Source organism: Corythoichthys intestinalis, chromosome 1 (genome assembly GCF_030265065.1).
Source record: "Corythoichthys intestinalis isolate RoL2023-P3 chromosome 1, ASM3026506v1, whole genome shotgun sequence".
Classification (NCBI taxonomy): domain Eukaryota; kingdom Metazoa; phylum Chordata; class Actinopteri; order Syngnathiformes; family Syngnathidae; genus Corythoichthys; species Corythoichthys intestinalis.
This window is the reverse complement of record NC_080395.1, coordinates 7648443-7672344: the sequence shown is the minus strand read 5'-3', so window position 1 is coordinate 7672344 and position 23902 is coordinate 7648443. Positions and strand designations below refer to the sequence as shown.

At 38.5% G+C, this 23902-nt stretch overlaps 2 protein-coding genes across 2 annotated transcripts in view; both read right to left on the bottom strand.

Moving 5' to 3' along the window:
• The window catches only part of LOC130911875 (gastrula zinc finger protein XlCGF57.1-like), a 262137-nt gene that overhangs the window by 80891 nt on the left and 157344 nt on the right, over nt 1-23902 (bottom strand). The window lies entirely within an intron of this gene.
• LOC130911953 (gastrula zinc finger protein XlCGF17.1-like) overlaps nt 241-23902 on the bottom strand; it is a 42743-nt gene continuing 19081 nt past the window's right edge. Inside the window, exons 2-3 of the mRNA XM_057829655.1 lie at nt 9325-9610; nt 241-6411 (exon numbers count right to left, since the gene is read on the bottom strand). Coding sequence (XP_057685638.1) covers nt 5309-6411; nt 9325-9532 — 1311 coding nt within the window. The 5' untranslated portion in view covers nt 9533-9610 and the 3' untranslated portion in view covers nt 241-5308. The remainder of the gene's footprint in view (nt 6412-9324; nt 9611-23902) is intronic.

Sequence of the window (23902 nt, the reverse complement as noted above, 5' to 3'; positions counted from 1 at the left end):
AATCCGATCTGAGTCACTTTCGTATGTGTTTCAAATTCAATCTGGGCCACATTTTTTCAGAACGTGACTGGCGGTCTGAACTGTCAGGACTACGAAATTGGAATTCATGCAGCAATTACGTCAGCAAAGAAAAAGAAGAACGGAGGACAGCAGCCACGTAGGCATTAGCGCCTAGCTTGAACTCTGCTTTTAAGCATGAAGCGGGCTTGATCACAGTCATAAAATTTTTTTTTCCATATTTGTGATTTGAAATTCTTCAACTTCAGCTGGTTATGACACTTTGAAAAATGTAAAACATTTGGAAAAGTTCATGACATAATCATTTGAAGATAGAAATAAAAATGTGTGCAACTAGGCATGTTTGAACTGTTTTTAAGTATTTTTTTTTGTTTTTTAAAAGTTTATAAGTACTGTTACGTCCCAATTTAAGGCTCGCTTCAAACGCAACATAAACGAGCCAGTGACATGCTTACAAGTGGACAGTTTATTTTACAAAGACAAATCACAATAAATACAGAAGTAAAAAATCGGAAGAAGCTTGCCTTCCAGGTAAGCCCAGGCCAAAATAACAAACAACCAGATCTACACTTAAAGGGTACCTTGGATAGAAAGACATGTAGTTCTTAACAGATTAATGTTAGTCCGAGTTACAATAATTTGAAATCAAAACCCCTCTTAATATTTTCGTTTCAATAACATTTGTAAAATTTTAAATAAAAGAAATAATAGCTCGCCATTGTTGTTGACATCGCACGGCGGTGACGTCACAGGGCCACGCTACCGTATTTACAGTGTCACTCAAAAAAAAAAAAAAAAAAAAAAAGTATCAGTCTTTAATTATGTAAGGTAGTGATATAACTACACCACTAGGTGTCATTGACGAGTTTTAAATGAATAAGCGCTCAAGACAATGAGTGCATTTTGTCCCTCGACTGACGCTGTAGAAGTCAGTCACAACAAACAGGACTTCTGATCATGGCTCCCAGTATCATAGCTTGTATATTGTGACTAAATATTGCCATACTGAAATCTACGATCCGTCAGAATCTGTAACGAAGGAGGGCAATGTTGCCAACAGCAAGGCCGACAGCACCGACGACGTGGAATCGAAGAAGCGTAAACTGCCACTTGCAACGTAAACGAGGCTTTACCCTCGCTCCAAGTTGCCGAGGCTCATCTTCCCTTTCACGGAATAAACCTCATAACATTTGATCATTTCATCGAATTGCTTTTGCTGCTTGTTTTGCAAAGTATCGACAGTGCTGTCCTACCCATCACTTTTCCGCTCAGGCTCGAATTGGAAGGGCAGAACCGATGACATGTTTAATGAAGGGAATAGTTACCTTTCTCGCAGACACTGTGTAACTGTCTGCATTAGTCTAACACATTCATTACAGTAAAGCATTTAACCATAGTTTAGGCCAGTACTTCTCAAATAGTGGGGCGGGCCCCCCCAGGGGGGCGCAGAGCGAAGCTGGGGGTGGCGCATGTGACCTTGGGGAACATACTTTTTTGTCGTACGAGATGAAAGTGTAATTGCACATCCACTCAGTGGGTGGCAGTGCCGCTCTCATTTTCAGCGTGTGTGCAGTACTTTTGAACCAAACCTGAGCACACAGCAAAGAGCACTGGAGATATGAAAAGCTAAGACAAGGAAATATGACAAAGCATACGTAGCATTTAGCTTTTGGCTTTGTCTTTTAGTACAGTGGGAGACGAGGAAAGACCAGTCTGTCTACTTTGTATAAAAATGTTTGCAGCGGACAGCAGGAATTTTTTTTTTCAGCGAGTGCCAAATTTTGCCAGCAATCCTCCCGCTTTGTCAGTGTTACATCAGTACACCAGTGAGCACGGTCAGCATCATATAAGGTGGCGTACCAAGTTGCTCAGTGCAAAATGACCCCACAACATAGCAAAGGAGCTGATACTGCCTGCAGCAAAAATAAAAACTGTCCCTCTGCCTACTGCCATGTTGTTTTGTTTTATTACTTTTGTTTTTTCGGTCTAATTGTTTGACATATTGTCATCATGCTTGATGTTGCTAATCAATTTGAATTTATTATTATTTATTGATTTCATTAAATGGTCAAAAAATGTATTGAGTGTATTTTTACAGAATGATGTTTTTTTTTTTTTTTAACACTTTATTGTAAGTTAATCTGTATTACTTTTCTGTTTAATATAAAAAAATAACACAATGTTACGCAGCGTTGTACTTATAATAATAAGAATTTTATATACAAATGATACTACAGTATATTTACAGCGATGGCAGAGAGTTGGGGGGGCGCGGAACGTTTACGTCTTCCTGGGGGGGGCGTAACAGAAAATAATTGAGAAGCACTGGTTTAGGCAGACTTCACTCCATACCCTTTCCATGCCGTGATTGTGAGAAAAATTGATTATTCCAGCAGAGGTGTGATATGAAACATCACAGATAAAAGATTGCGGCCACTGACTCGAACCTCAACTCACTAACTTCAAGTCAACTCAGGAAAACTCGATTTAGTAACCATGTGCAGCCATCTGGAAACAGCAACTTTTGCTCTATATACTGGCCAAAAATGACGCCTACAACAGATGTTATGGACCACAGAAATCAAGGGGACGCCAGTGTCCCCAATTGTACAGCGTGGACTGGAAAGGGTGAAAGAGAACCTCTGATTTAAAGACTTGTATACTCTAATAAGCCACACTTGTTCTCTTTTACTAAAGTATGTTATTAGAAACACATTATTACCATTGATTTAAAAATCTTTAATATTTAGTACATGTTTTGCCCTAGGGAGGGCGCCATGTTTTACACGGGCAATGCACGCTAGGGGTGATAACGCGGTTGGACTGGACTGAGACAAAAGCTGTGCTAGCTAACAAGCCAAGCTAGTATGACGACTGGCATGATTTTGTCACCTTCTGCTGCTGGTCAGATTGTTTTGTTACAGAAATGTGCGATGAGTTCCCAACGTTTTACCTGCATCCAATTCCAGCTCATCGGCAGTGTCTTTAAACCGATCCTAGACGGCTTGCCGAGATATTGACTTGCTACCGTTTGACAGTTTGTATATCCCTTCGTTGCTAGTTGCATCATTGGCTTGTTTTTTTTCTTCTTCGTTTGTCTAACTCTCACCGCAGTTTCCCTCAGTTTTTTGCTTTTTTTTTTTTTTTTTTAAATTGATCCCTATCTCCTGTCACGACCCTTTTTTGTGTCTCCCTTTTCGCGATTGCCTGTTTTTTTATGTGTTCAATAAACTCTTTTATGCAATCCCTGTTCTTGCTGTTTGCTTGCTGTCTGAAGTGAGCCACGGTTTTTAATTCCGTCATCAAGCCAGCCACACTTTCTTTTCAGCTGAGTTTCCCTTTCAGGTTTTACCGCACAGACAGACAACGCATGTGGGTTGTGATTGCTTAATAAGGGGAACATCATGACTAACGTCACATGACGTCACAACCACGCCTCCGCGCCGTATTGTCCATCAACTCGTCGTGTTGACGCATTACCGCTATGTAAATTCATCCTATTATGGCATGTTTTTCTGCTCGTTAACATTAATAATCAAAATGGTGAAGGCGTGTGTGGTGGTTAGTTGCAACAACAGGGAAGATAGACGGAGAGACTTGAAGTTCTACCGTGTTCCGAGAGACCCGGCGAGGAGAGCGAGATGGACTGCTGCAATTCGACGAGAAAACTGGGCTCCAAACGATTACCACGGATTATGTAGTAGCCATTTTATATCTGGTAAGATGCATTTAATATATATTTAGAAGGTTTTGGGCTGACAACCACAATTAAGATCATTGCGAGGCTAATCGCCGACAACATACAGTTTCAAATTCAAGATGCTTATTTCTTCCTCCATCATTACATTTTGAATAATATTTAGCTGGTACCAAGTGAAAGAAGCTGGCCTCGTCTACGGATCATCAGTTAAACAGGTGTGTCCAAACCTTTTGCAAAGGGGGCCAGATCTGGTGTGGAAAAAATGCGGGGGGCTACCTTGGCTGATTTACATAGAACAATATATTTTAACAAATTTTAGCAAGCCCTTCTGTGTGTCACATTTGCTTTATTATTTTTTCAAATTCATAATTTCCACAGTCTCGTCTTTGTGGCGTTTTCTTTCGACACTCGGGCTCTCGCGAAATACTGCTGCTGTGAAATTAAACTAGCTTCAAGTTGCTATAATTTCTCGCTGCGTATCTTCCCTGTGATGTTGTCGTACATGTCAGCGTGTCTTGTTCGGTAATATGATTATCGCGTCACATCGAACTCTTTGAAAACAGCGACTGTCTCTTTGCAAATGAGGCAGACACAGTTGTTGCATGTTTTATTGAAGAAATAGTCCAATATCCACCTATCCTTGAAGCGTCGGCCATCGCAGTTAAATTTTTTTTTTTTTATTGACTGTCGCCATTTTAGAAAATTGCAAGTAAAGGGTCACACGGGGTAATGTTGCTTAGAGTGCTGCTCTTTCAGTTTTTCAAACTTTCGTGAGAATAGGCTGATTTTGTCTGGACAAGATATTTGTAGATATCAGGGTAGCAGATGTCAGGCAGAGAAGGCGAAGACAGCGGGTGGAAAAATATGGATTTAGGCATCAAATATGGATCTGGCGAATGGATAGACTGAAGCTTTTCCACATAACGCCTTTTATGCAACGCATCCAATGAGTTTACAGCGTCTGAAAGCACCGGGGCTTCCATGAATTGCACTATAAATTGCACGACAAATTGAAACCATTGAGAATACGGATAAACAATGACGGACAATATGGCGGCGGGATACAGCGACACGTCATTCTGTGACGTTGTTGAGTAGGGTCTATAGTCCTGTGGTCTATGCGATCGTCTGTCGCACGGGTAACGCGGGTTTGACTCCTGGAGACTTTCATTGAACTGCTTTTGCTGCTGGTTTTGTGAAATATTGACAATGCCGTCCTGCTCAACACTTTTCCGCTGTTTCAAATTGGAAGGGCAGAACCGACGACATGTGTTTGGACCCAACGAGTGACACTTAAGAAGTCGAGCAGCGTCGCCCAGTGACGTCACTGCCTAGAGTGCATGGCATCGTCAACAACAATGGCGACCTACAAAACTCATTTTTCAAATTCTATAAAAACGAAAACATTAGGAGGGAGGGCTTGAATATCAAATTATTATAACTCATACTAACACTTATTCTTTTAAGAATGACACGTTGTCCGCGATTCCCTGTAAAAGAAGGGTTTTTACAGCACACGGTGCTAGTGATAGGTATGTCCTTGGTGTGTGTTCCCTGCACGATTGTTTAATTCTCGTTTCCGGGTGAACCTTATGCCTGATGTGTTTGCATGTGTCTTGCCAACGCTGACTTAGTAGAAATTCTTCTATCACAAATAGAGCAGACAAAAGACTTCTCTGCAGTGTGTGTCCTCGTGTGTTGTGTTAACAAATGCTTTCTAAAAAATCCTTTATCGCAAACATAGCAGACAAAAGGCTTTTCTTCCGTGTGTGTCCTCGTGTGTCTTGTCAACTCTGCCTTCGAATAAAAATTTTTATCACAAAATGTGCAGACAAAAGGCTTCTCTCCAGTGTGTGTCCTCATGTGTGGTGTTAACGAACGCTTGCTAGAAAATCTTTTATCGCAGAGAGAGCAGACAAAAGGCTTCTCTCCAGTGTGTGTTCTTTTGTGTACATTCAAACTTCCTTTATGAGTGAATCTTTTACCACAAAATGCGCAGACAAAAGGCTTGTCTCCCGTGTGTGTCATCGTGTGTCTTGTCAACTCTGGCTTCGAACAAAATCTTTTACCACAAAATGTGCAGACAAAAGGCTTCTCTCCAGTGTGTATTCTTTCGTGTAAATTCAAACTTCCTTTATGAATGAATCTTTTACCACAAAATGCGCAGACAAAAGGCTTTCCTCTAGTGTGAGTATGCGTGTGTATGAGTAAATATTCCTTGGCAGTGAATGTTTTATCACAATGTGAGCAGGAAAAAGGTTTCCCACCCACGCATTCTTTTTGGTCTGTTTTCAGTGATGAATTGTTTAAGGATTTCGAAGCGTTTTGCTCAAAGTCAACATCCTCCTTATCGGTGTTATAGTCAGAAGAGTGTGATGTTACGTCGTCGCGGTCCGAGAATGGCGGTAAGAGGTCGTCCGGTTGCGATCGTCCCTCACCTTCTGTTCTCAGGTGCTGAAACAAGCTACTGCTTGCTAGTTTTGTTGCTCTGCTCTCTTCGCTTGGACCTTCATCTTCTTCTATTTTTACACGGACAGTCATTGGAAACTTGCAGATTTCCTCTTCCTGTTTTTCTTCTTTAATGCTGGGGGTCTCTGGTTCCGCCTCCTGTTTGATATTCGTCATGTCCGACTTCTCCAGTTTAACGTGGGGGGGATTGTGCTTCCCCGGGTGAAGATCTTCCACTATGACGTCTGTGGGACACAGGATAAAAATTGAAAAATCATGCTCTTGGGACCGAACAGCTGATATTTCATTTCTCTTTCATTTTTCTACTATTACTGTTATATATACAGTGGGGAGAACAAGTATTTGATACATTGCCAATGGGAAAACCCATTGGCAGTGTTATATTCATATATATAAATATATATATATTAGGGGTGTCAAACGATTTACATTTTTTAATTGAGTTAATTACAGCTCAAAAATTAATTAATCCTAATTAATCGCAATTAATCGCAATTCAAACCATCTATAAAATATGCCATATTTTTCTGTAAATTATTGTTGGAATGGAAAGATAAGACCGAGATGATATATACATTCAACATACGGTACCTAAGTACTGGATTTCTTTATTATAACCAGGGGTGCACATAAGTGGTCCGCATGCGCGCATGCGTACTGGACGTAGACAAACGCGCTGGCCCTCAACGGCTTCCATGCGCTTTTGCGTACCGATGGCTGACTACTGTATTTGCGGCGGACACGAGAAAATAACTTCTCAAAATGTCGAAGAGGCAGGCCACACTGAGTAATTACTTCCGTGTTCCCCCACCCCCGTCAAAAGACAGACAGACGACAGAGACAACACCGGAGCTACTGAAAAAAAAGGACTTTGCTGAAAAGTGGCTACAGGAGGTACATGGCTAGAAGCAAATGATGCTCGCACGGAAAGGCGGTACAAAATGTGCCGTGAGAATCCCAATGTCGCAGATAAGAGCAGCGCATTTTATGTAGGGTCAAAGAATTTCAGCCATCCAAACTTTGAAAAGCACGAAAAAAACAGAGCATGTGGCAATTAAGCAAACTATCGATGTCAAACAGGACCCACTCGCCCTATGGACAAGTGGCGGAATAAAGGTAATGAACAGCGACATGCACTGACAAACGTGTTTTTGCTCGCATTTTACAAAGCTAAAGATGCACGTTCAATGAGGTCTTATGAGGAGGACATCCCACGTTTAAAAAGGCTTGGAGTTAATGTGGGAGCTGCATAATGCCCTTTATTTTGAATTGGTGCTTTTTATTTCTTTACATTTCACTTCAAAGTAATGGCAATTTTGTTGTGCCAGTTGATGTTAATCAAGCATTAATTGTTAACATAATTAATTAAAGTTAATTGGCTCTAAGTAAAGCTTGTCATAAATTTATCGCATCAGGCGGGTTGGCTCTCAAGCTCAATGAGGACCAAGTCACATCTCCAGGTCCTCCTCTGAGAACCTGGGCAAAAAAATTATGTGCACCCCTGATTATAACAATAAATCAACAAGACGGCATTACCATTATTAACATTCAGTTGAAGCGATCCATGGATAGAAAGACTTGTAGTTCTTAAAAGATAAATAAAAATAATAAATAAAATATATAAATTAATAAAATATATAAATATTTATAAAAATGTATAGAAAATAAATAAAAGATAATAACTAGTACAAGTTATAGAAATTTTATATTAAAACCCCTCTTCATGTTTTCGTTTTAATAAAATTTGTAAAATTTTCAATCAAAAAATAAACTAGTAGCCCGCCATTGTTGATGTCAATAATTACTTACACAATGCTCATGGGTGCTGAAGCCTATAAAATCAGTCGCACCCAAGCGCCAGCAGAGGGTGGCAAAACTCCGAAAAACACAACAAGTACACCTTTCACTTTGCATTGCATTTGTGCGTTAATTGCGTCAAATATTTTAACGGGATTCATTAAAAAAATTAATTACCGCTCGTTAACGCGTTAATTTTGACAGCCCTAATTATATGTATATATATATATATATATATATATATATATAGATATATATATATAGATATATATATATATATATACTGTAAATGTGCACAAACTCACCGGCGGTGTGTGTCTCTTACTGCAACGTGACCGTGAATTACTGCGATGCCAACCCGTTTATATGCACATCCACACCCGTTTCCTGATTGACAGTGGATTAACCCTTTCGGACACGATCGTAGATGACGCACAATTTAAACACGCTTAACCTAGCGAACGCAACAACAACTATGATCGGGGATTGCCACGAGTTAACTTTCGGCTAACGTCGCTAGCTTCTACTGTACATTCCACAACAGTTGGCAGCTCATCAGTCATCTATCCAAAATTCACACTTACTTTTTGGCAAATCTTTGATCATAAGCAGACTGGTTAAGGAAGCAGGCATCTTCGAAGTGTTTGCAGCAGAGAACACTACTCGATGATGGCGTGAAATTCATTCGCTTCGTGCGAACGAAAGATGTTCATTTACGTGCCCTGCTATCCTTTGGCCACTCATACAACTTTTCGTTTGAGCGAGAACAAAACATCGCCACACACCGCTGTGGCATCTTACCGAGAAGCAATGCAACAAACAATACTGTTCTATGGTGGACTTCCCTCGCACGTCTAGCTGTGACGTAATTTCTGAAGATTTCCGAAGATTGCCGAAGAAAAGCATTTTCGTTGTCAAGGGCGTTGCTATGGGTTAAACAAAGAATCTGGAAGGGTTGCGTTAAAAAAAATAATGAAAATATGCTCATAATTGTTTAGCCATTGATATTATTCAAAAACATGGTTGGCCAACCTTAGTTCAAAGTTCCCCTTTAAACTTCCCTTCTCAGAGAATCGTTGATCATAAACTGTGCAGCCAAAAGGCTTCTCCCCGGTGTGTGTTTGTTCGCATGTGTCTTTTTAAGTCGTATTTCAGAGAACATGTTTTATCACAAAGTGAGCAGGTAAAAGGTTTCCCAACCACTTTTGAGTCACTTTTCAACGATGACTTGTTTAAGTATTTTGAAGCATTTGGGTCTAAGTCTTTATCCTCCTCATCAGTGTTAAAATCAGAAGAGTGTGACATTTTGTCGTCACTGTCCGAGAGCGGCGCTAACAAACCGTCAGGTTGCGATCGTCCCTCTCCTTTTGTTGTCAGGTGTTGAAATGAGCTGTCGCTCGAAGGTTTCGCTGCTCTGCTCTCTTTGCTTGGACCTTCGTCTTCTTCATTCTTCACACTGACAGTCACTGGAAACGTAGGGATTTCATCTTCCTGTTCCTCTTTAATGCTCCAGATTTCTGGCTCCGCCTCCTGTTTGATGTAAGGCATCTTGGACTCCTCCTGTCTAACGTGGAGGGGATCGCGCTTCTGAGGGTGAAGTTCTTTAATAGTGACGTCTGTGGGACACTGGAAATGGAAAAACAACAAGTGATTTGTTAAAGTCGAGATTTGCTCAGTCTCCCACAGTGATTTTCATGTTCTATATTTTTTTACCAACACACACCAAGGTCACGTCACGTCACTTGAAACGTGTGCTGTGGGATTTCCCAAAAAAATCGATTATTAGATGCGTCGCGATTCAACACGTGACAATTCGATTATGATTCATAAAGGTTAAAAAAAAAAAACGATAATTTTCCCTCATAACTTTATAACAGCCGCTCGTAGCGGAATGAAAGTCAAGACACGTCTGCCGCCCGGACACCTTTAACGGACGCACGCACAACATTATGATGGATGCTGCAGGTTATTGAGCGAGAGATTTACTCCTTTTCAAAAGACTGGAAAATAAATTTGTGTATGAGACAGGCAGGGACGCGGCGGTCGCGCTTCTGTGCGCAGGTTATTTTTTAGAGTGAGAGGGGAAGAGAGATAGTTCATTGCTCCTTGTCTTTCAGTTTTCAGTTCGTTTTCCAGCAGTAGGTTCAAGTTGCGTTAATTGGAAAAAGTCCCTAGTGTTTTGCTAAGTCCTGTGTCCGTCTATCAGAGGTGAGTACATAAACCCTCTTGTAGTGTTTAGCCTTTATTGTTGTTGTTTTTGAGATATTACAAGTTAGCGCTAAGCGCTATGCTAATTAGCAACATAACTTACTGCAGATGCAGAACCTTTATAACCAGGATTAAATACAGCGGTAATACTACAAACATTCTTACTACTAAAGACACTTTGTTTGTTTACAGAAAATGTGAAATAAATTCCATCAATGTAAATTTTATGTATTGTTGAGAGAAATAAGTACTGCCTTTGAAACAGGTAATGTTTTTGCACCTTCTTGTGAAAAAGAGTAGCTCAAGATAAGCTGAGTGTTGTATGGGCATGTTTCCATCTTTCCTGTTGAACCGTTAGAATATTTTAAATAAATAATGGACATAAATTTGTTTGGCTAAATTATTAATTAGTAATGTATGATGCATCGATAATCTTGATAACCGTGATCATCGTCAATACCGTGATCACTGTTTAATAATCGAATCGTAGCACCCTGAATCGTAATCGAATCGTATTGTGGGGCGCCTAAGATGGCACACCCCTCATAAAACCTTTTCTTACAGGGAACTATGGACAACTTGTAGTTCTTAAAAGTGTAAAAAAATATACAATTAAGTGATAGATATGAGGTTGGTATCTGTGACCTATTTTATAAACACTATTTTTTTCCATTGTGACTTAATTTGTTTATAAGTTTAAAATATGCGAGGAAATAATTTTTAATGTTGTCTTTTTAACTAAATATTAGTCATCATTTAATAAATGTAAGCTAAAAATGACCGACTTTTTGAATAATAAATATGATTAATTACCTTCTTTTTATGGCTAGGTTGAAACAAAAGCGGTTCTGCGACGTCTGTAAACGAGGGTCTCCAGGGTAAAACGGACAAATTAAAAATAGTTCGGGGGCTTAATGCACCATGAATCTGCTATGGCAGCATATAGAGCCTACCCACGTACCACGTGCTCGCTGTATGGTTCCGCCCACTTGTCCGTCATTTTGACTCTGTATTAGCATTGTTTTCAATTGATGGCGGAATTTAAAATGCATTTCATGGAAGACCCGGTGCTTTCTGATGCCGCAAACTCACTGGATCTGTTGCATAAAAGGCGTTATGAGGAAAAGCTTCGTTCTATACAGTCGCCAGATCCATATTTGATGCCCAAATCGATGTTTTTCGACCCACTGTCTTCGCCCTGTCTGCCCGACATCTGCTACGCAGATATTTACAATTATCTTGTCCACACTAAATCAGCCTATTCTCACGAAAATATGAAAAACTTCAAGAGCTTGGAAGCATATAAATACTTCGTTGCTGGTTGGGTGAAGCAGGTCCTCGTCCACGAAAATTCGGCAGGAATCTATCTTGTGCTTGGAAAGGTGAGTTACGAAATTTTCAATTCAAAATCTTTTGTTCTTGCTAACATCCACAGTCAAGTCTAATGTATTTCATGTCAGTTTGTCGAGTTAAGGCTTGTACCAGCTAAATATTATTCAAAAAATAACGATGGTGGAAGAAAGGGAAGTCACAAACATCTTGAATTTGAAACTATGTCGTACTACGTCGTATGTTGTCGGCGATTAGCCTCGCAATGATCTTAATTGTGGTTATTTGTCAGCCCCGTAGACGAGGCCAGTTTCTTTCACTTGGTACCAGCTAAATATTATTCAAAAAATAACGATGGTGGAAGAAAGGGAAGTCACAAACATCTTGAATTTGAAACTATGTCGTACTACGTCGTATGTTGTCAGCGATTAGCCTAGCAATGATCTTAATTGTGGTTGTCAGGCCAAAACCCTCTAAATATATATTAAATGCATCTTACCGGATATAAAATGACTACTACATAGTCTGTTGTGATTTTTTGGTGTCCAGTTTTCACGTCGAATTGCAGCCGTCCATTTCGCTCTCCTCTTTGGATCCCTCGGAATACGGTAAAACTTCAAGTCTCTCCTTCCATCTTCTCTGTTAGTGCAACCAACAGCCACACACGCCTTCACCATTTTGATTATTAATGTTAAGGAGCAGAAAAACACGCCGTAAATAGGAGAAATGTACGTAGCCGTAACAGGTTAACACTATGTTTTGACGGACAAGTGGGCGGAACCATACAGCGAGCACGTGGTACGTGGGTAGGCTCTATAGACATATTGTTCTATCAAACACAACAGTTCTTTTGGCTTAAAATACAGCAGTTTATTTTAAAGAGAGGTGCAAGAGCAGAAACTGCTTTTTCAGTCTTGTCTGTGTTTTCCGCCATATATATATATTATATATATATGTCAGGGCTGTCAAAATTATCGCGTTAACCGGCGGTAATGAATTTTTTAAATTAATCACATTAAAATATTTAACGCATTTAACACATGCGCGGAACGACCCACTCACGAATTGCCAAGAACAGACTACAATGGCACCGTTTTAAGTATATTGAGAGCTAAGAGGCAGAGAAAAGCAAGTGGAGTGGACACAGGCATTCATTGGAGCCGCGTTATTTATTGGTATAAGCTTTGGCATCTCTTCCACAACAATTATAACTATTGTGACGAGCGATGTGGGGAACAATGACAGGAGATTATCTTTTCTTAACACCCTGTATTGTACACAACGCAAAGAAGATATACCATTTGCAGCCACCATTGACAGTTATGGTTGCCCAACTTCCCATCATGCATTTGGGCAGTTAAGAACAGTTAGGTCGCTACAGTATAATTTAGTGAAAGCACAATAAAAATAATATTCCTATCTCTCCCAAAAAAATAATGTTCACAAAAGAAAAGCGCTCAATGCAAAGAGAACTGGCATTCCCAATCAAAATAGCAATGCAAAATAATACCCAGACTTTGGTCAAACTCTATTCAAACATTTCGTTTAGCTCAACAAATACACTAGATGGCAATATTTAGTCACAATATACAAACTATCAAAATTACTATAACTTGTACTCACATTTATCTTTTAAGAATTACAAGTCTTTCTATCCGTGGATCCCTTTCACAGAAATAATGTTTATAATGTTAATGCCATCTTGTGGATTTATTGATATAATAAACAAATACAGTACTTATGTACAGTATGTTGAATGTTTACATCCGTCTTGTCTTATCTTTCCATTCCAACAAAAATTTACAGAAAAATATGGCATATTTTAGAGATGGTTTGAATTGTGATTAATTACGATTAGTTAATTTTGAAGCTGTGATTAACTCGATTAAAAATTTTACAAATTTTTTTAAAACGAAAACATTAAGAAGGGCTTTAATATAAAATTAGTATAACTTGTACAAACATTTATCTTTCAAGAACTACAAGTCTTTCTTGTGGATCCCTTTAACAGAAAGAATGTTAATAATGTTAATGCCATCTTATGGATTTATTGTTATAATAAACAAATACAGTATGTTGAATGTATATATCCATCTTATATCTTATCTTTCCATTCCAACAATAATTTACGGAAAAATATGGCATATTTTAGAGATGGTTTGAATTGCGATTAATGAGAGTTAATTCAGATTAATTAATTAAGATTAAAGCTGTGATTAGCTCTCTTAAAAATTTTAATCGTTTGACAGCCCTAGTATATATATATATATATATATATATATATATATATATATATATATATATATATACTAGGGCTGTCAAACGATTAAAATTTTTAAGAGATATAAAATATTAAGGCTGTCAAACGAATATTATTATTATTTTTTTTTTTTTTGCGATTAATTGCGATTAATTACGATTAAATTTTAAGCTGTGATTAACTCGATTAAAAATTTTAATAGTTTGACAGCCCTAATATATATATATATATATATATTTTTTTTTTATATATATATTAGTTACTCATTCACTTTTATGAATTATTAGACGGCATTCTTGGGGAAGAAACCAACGTTCTCCCGCTATTTGTGTTCGACAATGCAGCACCTCACGATGATGGGAATGTGGCAATGAGTGTGTACAAATAATGGTAACGCAGGACAGTAATGTCAGTGTTTGTTAGCTAGGCAAACTGCCATAACCTGGCTAATATAAGGGCATATTAACATTGGTTCAGTCCCTTGTAGAAACTTTCTGGCATGTTTGTTGCCATTGACACAATTTTATGACGTCAAACTCTACACGCACTGGATGACACCTTCGTTGCTACAGCGACCCGTCAGAAGGGTCAATAACTTAACCCAGTCTGAACAGACCAAATTCCGTTTTGGACACTTTCCAAAAAATTAAAAAAAAATATATTTTTTTTTTAAAAAGTGTGAACTGCCAGCTGTAAAAATTGGATTTGAGGACGAAATGGATTGGAATCAGATATGCCTACAGTCTGAGCGCAGCCTAAGAACCCTTTAGCTGAAGATACAGTAAATACACTTTCTTACTAACCCCTATCTTTCGTCAACTTTTTCACTTACATTAATGATAGAATTGTTAACTCATTGGCTGCCATTGACGGCCATAGACGTCCATTCCGTTTGAAGTGGGAGGGATGGCAGTGAATAAACGAAACTGTCACCTTCCCAGTTCAAATGGATTGGACGTCTACTAGTGACGAACTCAAGGAAATTCACAGCAGAAGGATGAAAATAGCATTTTTTTCTGTAGAATATCCTGAATGATTTCCAGACCAATGTATTGAGAATTGTAGCATTGCCATATCATGAGATCCTCATTGTTGTGAGCTTTATATGGCAAGTCAGATATGGGAATTTGGCCCTACAGGCATAATCACGGTCACGTCAAGGCAAGTCTAATATTGCATAAAAAGTAACACAACTGATGTATAGATCTTACCCTCATTTTCTTTTGTTTTTCAGATGCTCGTCTTACGTAATTAAACATTATCACTCAAATGCTAACCGAGTGACACACCGCCCCATTAAGCTAAAGCAATCGAAATGCGTTCAAGTGTCTTGGCTAGCGAGCTAAGCTAAACAAAACGAAGTTACGTTAGCCTGGTAGGCTTCAATATAAAACCAAACGACTTCCACTAAGCTTTAAGATGGGACGTGTTAGTCCGCTAAATTCTTACTTAGGAACTTACCCAATGAGAATACTTTGAAGGAGCTCGTTTGGTTAGGAGAAGGGAACGCAAGAGAACGGCAAGTCCCGGATAGGTCAAGAGAGAGCGCTTCCGGGGCAGTGGTTCATCGGTTCGGAGCACGTTTTGAAGTTTCAATTTCAAGTTGCCATCACTACTTCTATCTATGGCATAAGAATTTTATTTTTTAAATCGTTTAATCCAACATGAACATATCAATATCTGCCGTCACACCTCAGGAGAAAATGGCGTCCGTTTGGGCAAGCGCAGAAGCAATCCGTCGTGATTCGGTAGGCCGTCACGATCGGGTAGTGACAGACAACTCCCAAGTAGTCATATTTTGTAAAATCTCTTTTTCGCTTGGTAAAGCGCCCCATCTAGTGGTCGTTTTTTTCCTGTATAAAAACAGTTGGAGAAGAATGCAAACCAGAATTTGTTTAAATGTTATTCATTGTGATCCATTCCAGCTCAACTCTCACAACTTTTATGTTTTTTTTTTTTTTAAAGAACTACACTTTGCCTATTTTCCTGAAGTTACATTTATGATACAGTATGTGTTTTGTACTTTGAATTCAGCACTATCTTATGCAAGGCAGATGTGTTTCCATATGCAGACAGATTTTTGTTATTTGCAGCAGTATTATTGATTGTACATCTTTTTTTGTTGTGTTAGTTTCACAAAAGGGAGACACTGTAAAGCATCTCTGAAATCATCTGGAGTGTGAAGGCTCTCTATGTTTAGCTGCTTGGATAGCGGAAGCGAGGCCATCTACAGTCACGCAGCTCCAAGGGCGTAGGTTTGGCCTCAAAATTGGTAGGGACGATATGACATAAATAACCTGTATGTCCTTTTTGCTGGGGACGGGACATTCTTAATGATCAATGCAAAATAAATCTGTATTGACTGATACTAGTTTTTACGTGTATTGGTTTGGCCTAAACCGTTTAATTCAAACTTTTATTTTAAAAAATTACTAAAGAAGCATTTTGAAAACTTCCAGAATTTTCTTTTCGGATTTTATGAGCAAATTTAACTTGCATTATTTGAACATAAATTATATTCACATTCACAATAAATAGAAACTTGTTAATCATCCCTTAACTATCCAGGAATGCTAAAACATTGCCTAAATAAAGAAATTAAATATAACTGAAAATCGTCTTTGTCAGGAAATAACAAAATAAATAAATAAAAATTGAGCCATTTTCCAGGTAAACTACTGCTTCTGTCAACAAGCACAACCAAACTAAAAAAAATTAAAGGTCCAGTGGGGTGCTTTAAGACTACATAAATAAAATTAAAAGTAAACATGGAGAGAAAGGGGTAAAACTCAGTTTACTACATTTCTTACAGTTTAATTCACGTTAACAGTAGAAAACACATAAAGGAGGACTCTTTAAGCAGCAACCTACTCGACTTTTGCAGGTTAGCAAGTTCACACAGTTTAAATGTTATGCTAACTCTGATGCAGGTCAGACTTTCAGTAGCAAAATTAGTGGTGTGTTCCCCACTTCCACAACATTGAAATATTTTTACATTTCTTACAGTGGCTGCTGCTGGCTGGGAAAAAAAACTTCTAATATCTTTAATATCTAATGTGTGGGTGTCTGGGGGGGGGGGGGGGGGGGGTTGTCCAAGTCATTAGCCAATCAAATGTGTGTTTAGGAGGAAAAAAATGGACCACAACATTCAGCAAGTGAAAAGAGGTAAATGTAAGTCTGAACATAATGAAAATAATTCACTTAATGATGGGGTCAAGTGCAACAATTAAAACATGGGAAGTGGTGGAAGTTGGTGGGGACAATGCGAGCATCCTAAAAAGTTGCTAGTGTTTTGTCCCTACCGTCCATATGCAAACCTACACCCTTGTGCACCTCATTTTCCCCCGATGTTATGGTAACCGTTTTTGAAATTCGCCCCCCAGGCTAAGACGCACGGAAACAGCGACAGCCAAAACAAGTGCCGCTCGGTTGATGCTGCCCCCGCGCGCGCCAACCGGGAAGGCAGAACTTCGCGCGTTCTCTCTGACATTAACCCTTTGTACTGACTCCATGTTCCAAAAGTTTGAAAAAGACTCGCCGAAAGCAGGTTGACAATTTATTCGTCGACAATGGTAAAAAACAAGGCAAAAAACAGACGACAGAGGGACAATTCTGGATCCCAAAAAAGTTTCCGAGCAGCAAAATCTGTGCTATCTCAGTGTCCAGTCTTTTTAAAGTCCTTGGTGAAGCGGGCCGTGTCGAAGGTGTGTCCGAAGGTGTGTCTGGGCGTTGCTTTTGGGTCTTCCCCTCTGTTGCCGGTTTTGGGCGGCTTAGGTTCGTGCGCGGATGGGACGCCCGCTATCAACTTTGTTGTCCGGGCTATCTCTACTTGTTTTAGGACAAAGCGCTTTGTCCTTGGAGTTTGCTGGGAGAGCTGATTGCAAGAGTTGGTGCGTCAATCTTGTTCGTGACGCACGCGTTGGGCTTCTGTGATAAGACGGCATTGTGTATCTCTTCTATTTCTTCTCATTAAACTATGGTGTGCTATTTATTTTATTTTAGTAGTGCAGTCCTACCGTAAATATGAAAATGATACTATTTCCTGATTAATTATATGACGTGTGTTAAAATAACGCAAACAGTTAGACGGTGCCTATGAGAAACTGTACCATTTTTCTCATCTCCCCCTCATTAGCCCGGATAAGGTGATTCACTTTACTGTGTCAAAGGGCATGTAGTGGAGTCTGCTTAAACAATAGTTAGATGAATGTGTTAGCCTAATGCAAACAATTATATGGTGACGATGACGGTTTCTTTTCCCTTCACCGTCAGTGGCGGAGCAAATGTGAACAGGGGCCCAGGTGCGATGAACATTAGGGTGGAATGTCCAACGGGGGACAGGCTGGATATTTTTACACTCAAACACTCCAGAGGTTGGACGAAATAATGGAAACATCTTTAAAAAAAAAAAATCAACAAAAACTAAATCAACCCTCGAAAAGTTGAGCATATTTTTTTCTGAATTTGCATGCCTTTGATATTACCTTGTATATCATATTTAAAATTTAAAAAAAAGTTCACGTTGGCCTGGTTGGATCCCTTTTTTTCTAGACACCATAACCTTCATGTTCAAACTGTTGTTTTCCTCACTATCGTCATCAGCGTTTTTGTTCTATCTACATACTATGTTCAAAACAGTTTATGTACAGTAGACAGTGTAAAATATATGTGGCGGAAAACACAGACAAGCCTGAAAAAGCAATTTCTGCTCTTGCACCCCTCTTTAAAATAAAGTGCTGTATTTTAAGCCAAAAGAACTGTTGTGTTTGACAATGTTTCTATATGCTGCCATAGTAGATTCATGGGGTATTAAGCCCCTAAACATTTTTTTAATTTGTCCGTTTTACCCTGGAAACCCCCGTTTACAGACGTCGCGCAACCGCTTTTGTTTCAACCCAGCCATAAAAAACAGCCCAGTAATGATATTATTCCAAATGTCTGTCATTTTTAGCTTAGTATCATTAATTGATGTCGAATATTTTGTTTAAAAAAAAAAAAAAAAAAAAAAAAAAAAAAAAGACTTAAAAAAATTATTCATTTGCATATTTTAAACTTTTAAACAAATTACGAGACAGTGAAAAAAATGGTGCCTGTAAATAAGTCACGGATATCTAACTCATAACTATCGCTTAATTTAAATTTTTTTTTGTTAGTCGAATTTTCCCCAATATGTTAGATGAGAAATAATTGATCCAAACAAAAAAAATGGAAAAACAACATTTAAAAGGGTAAATATATGAAAAAGAACATCTCGACCACTCCTTGATGTCTGCGATTTCTGCATCGCGACCCTTGTTATATTACTATATTTCACCATAAAATCCCACCAAAATCCGGCTGTGGCCATTCACATCTGTATCTTGACACTCGATGATACATGCTACATGGAAGTTTTGGATCGAAACAAGGTAAGTACGCAATAATATCTCGATAAAATCGTGGCATCTTTAATTCTGCTCTGTCGTGCTCTCACTTCCAGTTAGGGTTTTGCTGTTCAAAAATTAAATAAATAAATGCCCTCCTGTTTTGAGATTTTAACCTTTCCAATGATGTATCATAAGTGCATATCGGACAGTGCCTAAATTCTCTCAATTTTTAGACAACTTATCTGACTGTCAATTGATGAACCTCCAGACATTTGGAGATGTTTTCATAAACTTTCCCAGCTTTATACAAATCAACAATCATTGATCGCAGGTCTTCAGACAGCTCTTTTGACCGAGCCGTGATGCACATCAGACAATGCTTCTCATCAAGACATTTCTTACCAGGTGTTTCTTTTATAGTGGGTAGGGCAGCTTTAAACCACTCATCAGTGATTGGGCACACACCTGACTTAAAATGTTTGGTAAAAATTGGTTTCAATTGCTCTTTAAGTCTCCTTAGGCAGAGGGTTCACTTACTTACACCCCCCCCCCCCCCCCCCATCATTGTTAACATACTATCCTCATTAAAAGATGAAAACCTATACATGTTTGGGAGGTTTTAGTTAAAGCAGCAGACACCGTTTTTTCATCTTTGTGATTTTGACAAATATCAGATCACATTTGATGATGATGATTTTATGCAGAAATATGAGAAATTCCAAAAGGTTCATACTTTTTCATACCACTGTAGGGTTTTGACAGTTGCTGTCATATTTTCGGGATCAAGTCACCTTTCTGGCCCTGAATCTTATACCGGAATGGCGTTCCGGACTGTTCCAGCCCACTTTCAATCCTGGTAATCTAGCAATGTGTGTGATTTTCCATATTTGCCATTTGAAATTCTTCAACTTCAGCTGGTTATGACACTTTGAAAAGTTCATGACATAATCGTTTGATGATAAAATATGCGCAACTAGGCATGTTTGAACAGTTTTTAAGTTGTTTTTTTTGTTTTTAAAAGTTTATAAGTACTTTTACGTCCCAATTTAAGGCTCGCTTCAAACGCAACATAAACGAGCCAGTGACATGCTTACAAGGGGACAATTTATTTTACAAAGACAAATCACATTGAATACAAAAGTACAAAATCGGAAGAAGCTTGCCTTCCAGGTAAGCCCAGGCCAAAATAACAAACAAACCAGATTAGTGCTGCAACTATCAATCGATTAACTCGAGTATTCGATTAGAAAAAAATATTCGAATTAAATTTTGTTGCTTCGAGTATTCGTTTAATTAAAGTGGTGTTGTAATGGTTAATTTTGAAAGTGTTTGCATGTAGTTTTATTGATAAGGGTGGATACACTGCCCTCTGGTCTGCCTCTTTTCACATGGCTGAATCCAACTGTTCCCTGTTAAGACCAAAGTAAGCTAAGTTTTTGTTTGAGCCAATGATTTTTAATGCATTTATAATTTAGTTTATAGGTATATTTAGCCGTTTTTTTTGCGGGAATATGTGTCCAAACCATTTATTAAGAGGATTGGAGGGGGAAAAAACAAAACTTCAGCATTTTATAGCATCTAAGCTAGCGGACTTTTTCTATATGTTAGCCAATTGTTCTTTTGTTGTACATAGATTCTCTTTTTTTTTTTTTAAAATAAAAAATACATACTGTTTGAGGCTCAGCTCGGGTATTTTAATTTTTCATGTTCCTTATCCGATTACTCGATTATTCGAACTAACCAGTCTATTGATTAATCGACTACTAAAATATTCGATAGCTGCAGCCCTAAACCAGATCTACACAGATCCAAAGGTACCTTGGATAGACAGTTAGTCAGTTACAATAATTTGATATCAAATTAATGTTTTCGTTTTAATAAAATTTGTAAAATATTATATACGTATATATATATATATATATATATATATATATATACATACATACATATATATATACTGTATATTATATATATTAAAAATATATCAAAAATCATAGCTCGCCATTGTTGTTGTAGCCCTCGCACGGCGGTGACGTCACAGGGCCACATTTTACAGTGCCACTCCCCCCCAAAAAAGTGTCACTCTTTAATTATGTAAGGTACTGATTTAAATTAATAAGAGCTCAAAACAATGAGTGCGTTTTGTCCCTCGACTGACGCCGTAGTAGTCAGTCACAACAAACAGGACTTCTGATCATGGCTCCCAGCATCAGTTTGTATATTGTGACTAAATATTGCCATACCGAAATCTACGATCCGTCAGAATCTGTAACGAAGGAGGGCGATGTTGCCAAAAGCAAGGCTGACAGCATCGACGACGTGGAATTGAAGAAGACCACTTACGCTAATGGCGTAAACTGCCATTTGCTACTTAAACGAGGCTATACCCTCTCTCCAAGTTGCCGAGGCTTATCTTCCCTTTCACGGAATAAACGTCATAAAATTTGATCATTTCATCGAATTGCTTTTGCTGCTTGTTTTGTGATGTATCGACAGTGCTGTCCTAAGGTTCGAATTGGTAGGGCAAAACCGATGACATGTTTAATGAACGGTATAGTTACCTTTCTCGCAGACACTGTATAACTGTTTGTATTAGTCGAACACATTCATTACAGTAAAGCATTTAACCATAGTTTAGGCAGACTTCACTCCATGCCCTTTCCATGCCGTGATTGAGAAAAATTGATTATTCCAGCAGAGATGTGATATGAAACATCACAGATAAAAGATGGCGGCCACTGACTCGAACCTCAACTCACTAACTTCAAGTCAACTCAGGAAAACTCATTCAGTTACCATGTGCAGCCATCTGGTGTTGAATGAAAGAGCAACTACTACTCTATATACTGGCCAAAAATGACGCCTACAACAGATGTTATGGACCACAGAAATCAAGGGGACTCCAGTGTCCCCAATTGTACAGTGTGGACTGTAAAGGGTTAAAGGGAACTTCTGACTTAAAGACTTGTAGACCCTAATAAGCCACACTTGTTCTCTTTTACTACAGTATGTTATTGGAAACACATTATTACCATTGATTTAAAAATCTTTAATATTTAGTACATGTTTTGACCTAGGGAGGGCACCATGTTTTACACGGGCAATGCACGCTAGGGGTGATGACGCGGTTGGACTGGACTGAGAGAAAAGCTGTGCTAGCTAGCAAGTGAAGCAAGTATGACGACTGGCATGATTTTGTCACGTTCTGCTGCTGGTCAGATTGTTTTGTTACAGAGATGTGCGATGAGTTCCCAACGTTTTACCTGCATCCAATTCCAGCTCAGCAGCAGTGTCTTTAAACCGATCCTTGACGGCTTGCCGAGATATTGACTTGCTACCGCAGGGTTTCCCACAGGATTCTTTGAAGCTGCGGTGATGGGCTGCATCGGAGTCGGACCGCCTCACCACGTCGTGCCAGGGCAAAATTGCGTCATATCATGCCATATAATTTTTTTTCTCACATTTTGTCACCCAAGAAGAACCAACACAAAGATCTATTTGAAATATTTCATTAGCCAGGCTAATGTCGTAGCTCTCAGCTACGGTACATGTACGTAAAATGCGTAGCTGATTACAGCTACATTACACTACGTAATAATACGACTTTTTTTTCTCGTAGCAATAGTACTACTTAAATCTCGCAGTCCTTAATGTGCTACATTAACACAACAAAACTAGTCCTTCTGTCCTAGGGACGTTAGGAACGTAACACTAGGAACTTTTCGGGATGCTCTAATTGTCCCCACCAACTTTTAGGCAACCTTATTTGCATTACATAATGAGTTCTGTTATAGAGGTAATTTAAATTGTCTTCACATATTTTGTAAGGATAGAATTGACCCTACTATTATTAAGTTAATTACTTTCATTATGTTCAGACTTACAATGACACAATCCCCCCCCCCCCCCTAGACACACGTTTGATTGGCTGATGACTAGTTAAATTGCCTTGTTTTCAGTGTAAATCTACTAGAAATAAGTGAAATTATCTGCCAGTGCTTCAAGTAAATTTTACTCAGATTTCTTGAAATTAAAAAAACAGCTGTCTGAAAATAATCTTAACACTCTTATTTTAAGCAAAAATTGAGTATATTAAATCTTTTAAAAAAAAAGCTTTTTTTCTTCAGAAATGTTCTTTCAAGAAGTGATACTGTTCAAAACATTGAAATCATTTTCTCCCTTGATTTTAGTGAAAAATGACCAACCTTTAGATGTATGGGCTTGATAAGAACTAATGTTAATATTTACCTAAAGTAAATTGAATAATCTGACCCATTAATCTGTTAACAAGTCTTTAACACGCAAAACAAGATGGAAAAAATTATTCGAATAGACTTCAGAAAAACTATCAGATTTAAAACGTTATAAATTTGCAGTGTGAAAGTTAGTACAAATCAATACAGATTTATTTTTGCGTTGATCATTTAGCCTATCAATTAAAGCTGTAATGTGAAGTAATTTCATAACATGCCAAATAGGGTCACAATTAAAGTAATTAAACATTGTCCAAAAAACAAAGCATGAAAAAATAATTTAAATGTTGTATATTTGACAAAATAATCGCGTTTCCGAAGTTCGAGCCTGAAAGGGGATGAACCCGGAAGTGATACGTCACACCGAGAACATCAATGGCAGCGCTCCATACGGCCGCCATACAAAGCCCTTCAATCAATGATTCAAACAGCGATATAAGCAATAGATCGAGCGCAAGGGAGGAGATCCAAGTTTTTGAAGAGTTGGAGGAAGAAGAGGAGC